Genomic DNA, 5,894 nt, shown 5'->3' on the forward strand with positions numbered 1-5,894 from the left:
GTGGGACACTTGGCAGTGTAGAATCCTGGAAGCTGTCCTGTGGAGCTCGAGATCCAGTCTGGAAGCTTCTCCATCCTCCAAGGCACACCCAGAGGCCGGAGCCGTCCATTAGAGATGGCCTCACTCTGGGTCCGGCGGCCACGGCTGTCTCCCTTCCTTCCGCAGGAGCTCAACCGGACGTGCCGCGCCATGCAGCAGCGGGTCCTGGAGCTCATCCCCCGCATCGCCAACGAGCAGCTGACGGAGGAGCTGCTCATCGTCAACGACAATCTCAACAACGTATTCCTGCGCCACGAACGGTAGCCCACCCCTCCCCGGCTGACGCGACTGCCCCACCCGTCTCCCTTCCCTCCCTCTCTCTCCCGGTCCCCTTTCACCGGCTGTCCCCTCGTCTCCCTCTCCAGGACCAGACCGGCCAGCCGGCGCATGTGTCCTCACCTGCCTTCTTCCAGTGTGGACACGCTTGCCCAGCCTCCCACCCACCTCTCACCTCCTTGCCAGAGTTAGCCGCGCACCTGTGTCCCTGGTCCAGCCCCCGGAGGTGGCAGCGGTGGTGGCTGAGACTGCGAGCCCGCAGCCTGGCCTGGCCTTGCTCACCTCACCGCTGCCTGGCTCTGGGGCCTTGGACCTACTTGACTTAATTAGGGCTCATTGACTGCAAGCTACTTACATAAAGCGTTTTTGGCTGACTTAAGCAGAAAAAAGAATTGATTAGGAAAAGAACCTCTATTAAATGGGTAGCTCTTAGAATCCAAAGAAGTGTGAAACGGTGAAGCCTCCCAACAGAGCAGGAAGGTCAGGTCCCAGGGCGGCTCAGGGTCTCAAGGGCCAAAACTACTGGACCATGTCCCTAGGGTATTGCCACCTCGTGTCATTGTGTTCGGGTGTCAGCTCCCCAAGAGAAACTCTGATCGCCTCAGCTTTGCTGTGCTCACTGGTTGGGGAAGGCGAGGGCCCCTTGATGGCAGTCCCGCCAGGGTCACAGGTAGAACAGTTCCTCGGAGGAGCACTTAGGTGCTCTTAGAAAAGGAGGGAGAAAGGGGCACTGGGCCTGCAGAAATGACACGTCCCCCACACTTCCCTCCTACCTGTAGGTAACTGGGAGTCCACGGTGGGGCCTGTAGTGCTGAGCAGCCAGGGCATCCAGTCCAGGGTACCAGTTATCTCAGCTCCCCACCCCCGCCCCGGGCCCTCATTTATTTCGTATCTTCATCCCTTAGCAAACACTCTGATTCTAAATCAGTTGAGACTGGGGTGGGGCTGCTGCAGGCCACATCCGCCTGGTCGCTCCTGCTTGGCGGCCCAGTGGAATAAAAGAGACCCCTCCCTGTCATTTCAGGGTGCGGGCTCTGAGATGGCCCAAGGGCCAAATCAGGGTGACTAGAACTCCTCTGACACCCACTGTTATCAGACCGGGCCTAGTTGGCCTGGTTCTTTGCTGTTCACGGTCACTCATTCTTGGCGTATTCGCTTGATCCTCACATCTGGGAAATAGGTCCCCACTGTCACCCCCTTTTTAATAGACAAAGAGACCCAGTCACACAGTTAACAAGTGACAGGGTTAGGACTCGAACAGACCCCAGACCAAGGTCTTCTCGATCCCGCTCACCCGCTGCCTGGCCTGCTGAGGGTAGTCTGAGTGGCTCCACGCAGAGTGACGGTGTGTGTCTTTCTTACACCACTTCAGAGAGCCGCTGGCGCTCGCACACACACAAGTGGACGAGTACGTTACTGAACACCTTTCATGAAGCTACTCACCTTTGCCGTGGGCTGTGCGGTCCCCTTTCCTTTTCTCTTCTGTTCTTGCTCATTTCCTTATGCTGGTCACGACTAGAGTGGCCAGGTAATTGATAATCCAAATTGGGACACTTTTGCAAGTGAAAGAGAGGCACTGTTAATAACTCCCTGGGGACAGCAGGCATCAGCTAGGTCTGCCCAGGACAAACAAGATGTGTCCTCACCCTCCCTGACCCACTGTGCTGAATGTGAGGCCTGCAGTGGGAACAGCTCTGCCCGGGCAGGGCCCAGGGGCCTCTCGGCCTGTCTCCCTGACTCGGCTCTTCTCTGTCCCGTAGGTTTGAGCGGTTCCGAACAGGCCAGACCCCCAAGGTAAATGGCTTCTTTCCTGTGACTTGATCGTGCCCGGGCTAATAGAGAAAAGGAAGTCTGTGTTCACCTCCCCCTGCCTCCCGCCACCAGATATCCTGGATAGGATGTGCCTTCTTATCTAGGCTCCTAGATAAGTCCCCTTCTAACTATATCACTGCCCTTTAAGGCTCTGCTACCAGCTGATGCCCAAGGGTCTTCCTCACTCTCCCAGAGGGAGCAGCGGAGCTAGAGGGGAGGAAGAAAAACTTAAATCATAGCTGTCACGGCCCTGGTGACAGCTCCTTGGGCGAAGAATGCAAGTGCCAGTGCTTGGGGAGGAGGGGAGGAGGCTACAGGGAGGATGGTGTTGGCATCTCCCCTCCCCACAGGCCCCAGGCGAGGCTGAGGCGGCAGCTGACCTCATCGACATGGGCCCTGACCCAGTGGCCACCGGCAACCTCTCCTCCCAGCTGGCGGGGATGAGTAAGTACGGGGCACCCCTGTAGTTCTCAGAGTGCAGCAGAACATCAGCCCAGACCCCACCTCACTGGGGTCACAAGCTGAATCTTGCTGCAAGGTTGCACACCCAAGACAAAATGCATGGGCCTCTCCCTCACAGCCCATCACTGCTGGGCCCTCTCGAATCTCAGAACCCCACCTTTCTGAGATTGCCCCTGACTCTGAATTCTCCATGGCCTGAATCACCTGAGTGAGCTTGGTCACATCACTTAAACGTTCTGTGTCCCTCCTTTCTCCTCTGTCACGGGCAGGAACGGGCCGTTTTCACAGGTCGTCATTAGGACTGAATGAGCTCGTGCATGAGCCAGGCTTAGACCAGTGCCCGGCCCAGAGGGCGCTCCTGCTACATGTTAGCAATCGGCACTGTATCACCGTGATGGGTTTTAATTAATGTTACTGACTGCCTGCTTCATGCCAAGCCCTAGGAGATAATGAGAAAGGAAGTGACTGTGCCCCATCCGTACGTCCCACCCTGTCTCTACTCCTACCCATGCCACTTATCCAGAACCACCCCTGGGCCTGGCAGGGAACAGCTCAGCTATGGCAGGATAGCCAGGAGGACTTTTACGTGGCCTTTCTGTCCCTGCAGACCTGGGCTCCAGCAGCGTGAGGGCTGGCCTGCAGTCTCTGGAGACCTCTGGCCGATTGGAAGATGAGTTTGACATGTTTGCGTTGACACGAGGCAGCTCGCTGGCTGACCAACGGAAAGAGTGAGTGGCCTGGCCCTATCCTGGTCCCCTGCAGTGTGAGTCACTCCCTATCAGGAGAGAGCCTCTCTCCGGGTCCCTGAACCTGGCTTATTGGTGGGCACGTTATGTAGAAAAGCATGCAGCCACCTGCCCCCACTCCTTCAGGATGGCAGAGTTTCTTGCCCCCTAAGTCAGTCTCGCTAGTCTGAGGCCAGGTGGCAGACTGTGCCCCACAAGGCAAGGCTGGATGGGGGAAGGATCGCCGTAAGTTGATCAGCTGTGTGCCAGAATCTTATCTAATCTGACCAGATGAAGAAACTGAGGCACGAAGAGGCTGGGCCATTTTCCCCAGGTCAGGCAGCTAATTGGCTTACTAGGTTGGGAGCCCAGGGCTGTCTGGTTCCAAAACTGTCTCCGATAGGACCCAGGTCCCCACTGCACAGTGCACAATGCACCAAGCCCTCCGGAGCAGGTGGGGAGGTTCCTGATAAATCCTCGGGCTTGTCTAGGCATTTCTGTTCTTCCATAGCCATCCTTAGTCTCCAGAGAAGTCCCTGTTGCCCCACTCAGGTCTGCCCACTCTGCACCAGAGCCAGAGTTCTGTCCTCCCATAAGGACTATCCATTTTCAGGGAGATGCTTTCAGCAGTCTAAGCACGTGGCCGAGTGTACCAGAGCTGGTCCCTTGCCTCAACTTCCCATGACGGACTGCACACAGGTGTGTCCGGGAGGCAGTGTGCCAAGGCTTGTTGTCAGTCCCTTGCTTATGACTCCAAGGCTGAGCTGGGGGCAGCCAGGATGGACAGCCAAGGAAAGCTCCAGATTAAGGACACCACCCACCCCTGGCTCCCTGGTTGTCGTTCTGGTGTCTGGGAACTGTTGATGGGCCTCCAGAGGGCCAGAGATACCGTCTCCGCACTGGCAAATCCACGCGCAGCCCGCCTGAGCTGTGAGCCACATCATTGGCCTGGGGCAGAGTCTGTACTCCCAAGCCCAGGTGCTCTGGGACCAGCGGCTCATGGTTGCCATGGAGTTAGGGGCAGTATGAGCTACTGTGCTGGTGGAAACTAATGAGTCCAATGGGACTTGCAGCCAGGAGGGTGGCCTACCCATGTAGGCCCCAGCCGGCGGCACACAGGTCACACCAGAGAGCCCCTGGCACCTGGTCCAGCTCTCCAGGCTGGCTGAGGTTTGCTGGTGCATTGTCACTCCACTGGGGAGCAGGGCCCTGAGGGACAGAGAAAAGCACACCCAGAGCATGTTCTCCAGGGCCTGCCAACTCTGGGTGAGTGACGTGCATGCAGACCACTGCCATGCTGTGTGAAGTACTGTCCTGGAGGTTTGCCACACCGCGGCCTGGACAGTGGCTGGAGAAGCTCAAAGTGGTCATTTCAGGCCATGGGAACAGCACGTACAAAGGCTCAGATGCAGGGGACAGCATGAGACACCGGCGGTAGGGCGGATGCACTAAGACGAGGTCACGCACCTTCTCAGGTCGCGGGCCGTCCTGCAGTCCTGCCTGCGACTGGTTTCTGCCCCAATAGAAAGTGCCCTGCAGGGGACAGAAACGGGCCCTAGCTTGGAGCTCCGCTTTCCTTTGTTCTCGGGCCTGACTGTCCTTCCCTCATGCTCCAGCTGGATCTTCTAGCCCTGGTCACCTGAGCGGCCTCTGGACTCCTCACCTTGCCCTGCCTGTCCCCTGGGACTCTGGAATCCTCCCAGGCCCTTTCCATCTACCTGGTGCCCGGCCCACGCCTCCCTCCAGCCTGCGCCGGCTCTGTCTCTGCTCGCTGGAAGCCAGCTCCTTGTCAGCCCCTCTGTTTCTGCTCCAGCTGACACACAGCTGACGCAGTCCCAGCCTCTCCACCTGACCATGCCCTTCCACTTGGGACACCAGGGAGAGCGCCAGGGGCACCTGAGCAAGCAGGTCAGAGACGCCTCAGTCAGGCTTTGCTGGGAGCAGGAGGCTCTTCCTCAGCTTTTTCCGTATCATCATTCTGGGAACGTGCTCCACCTCCTCCCAGAGTGTCCCCAAGCCCAGTCCCTGGTCACCAGCCTCCCTGGGACCATTTGAGAAGCGGCCCTCCCTCCTCAGCTGGGCATGGGGCCACAGACACCCCGCTCCATCCTCACGTGAGCTGGCATGCCTGGTACAGCAAGGGCAGCATCTAACAGCTGTGGTGGCCTCTGTGTTTCAGGGTAAAGTATGAAGACCCCCAAGCTACAGACGGCCTGGCCGGCGCCCTGGACGCCCGACAGCAGAGCACTGGAGCGGTAAGCAGAGGGCCCTGCTGCCACTTGGGGCCTGTCCTGCAGGAAGGCCAGGGAAGCCCTGGCTTGGCATGTCCACATGTGGTTCTCCAGTTGGCCTTTTGTAGCCAACGTAATTGTTCCCGTTTCACAGTTGAAGAAACAAGTTAAGTCATGTGGCCAAGTTCACACACAAGAAGGGTTGGAGCAAGGGCTCCATCTGTGACGGAGCTGAGTCCAGCAGCCTGGGTTCCCTCCCCAGCTCCACCTACCAGCCGTGTGTCCTTACGCAGATGACTCCCCGTCCTGACCTTTGGTTTCCCCGTCTGTGTCCTGGGGCTCATAGTAG

At 58.1% G+C, this 5,894-nt stretch overlaps 1 protein-coding gene across 2 annotated transcripts in view; it reads left to right on the forward strand.

The window, feature by feature from the left end:
- TOM1 (target of myb1 membrane trafficking protein) overlaps positions 1-5,894 on the forward strand; it is a 44,870-nt gene that overhangs the window by 33,209 nt on the left and 5,767 nt on the right. For both annotated transcript variants that reach the window (XM_023527354.1, XM_011387191.2), the window contains exons 9-12: positions 2,076-2,109; positions 2,478-2,571; positions 3,197-3,317; positions 5,494-5,569. In XM_023527354.1, the coding sequence (XP_023383122.1) occupies positions 2,076-2,109; positions 2,478-2,571; positions 3,197-3,317; positions 5,494-5,569 (325 nt within the window). The remainder of the gene's footprint in view (positions 1-2,075; positions 2,110-2,477; positions 2,572-3,196; positions 3,318-5,493; positions 5,570-5,894) is intronic.

The sequence above is a fragment of the Pteropus vampyrus genome, unplaced genomic scaffold (assembly GCF_000151845.1).
Source record: "Pteropus vampyrus isolate Shadow unplaced genomic scaffold, Pvam_2.0 Scaffold16, whole genome shotgun sequence".
Lineage (NCBI taxonomy): Eukaryota > Metazoa > Chordata > Mammalia > Chiroptera > Pteropodidae > Pteropus > Pteropus vampyrus.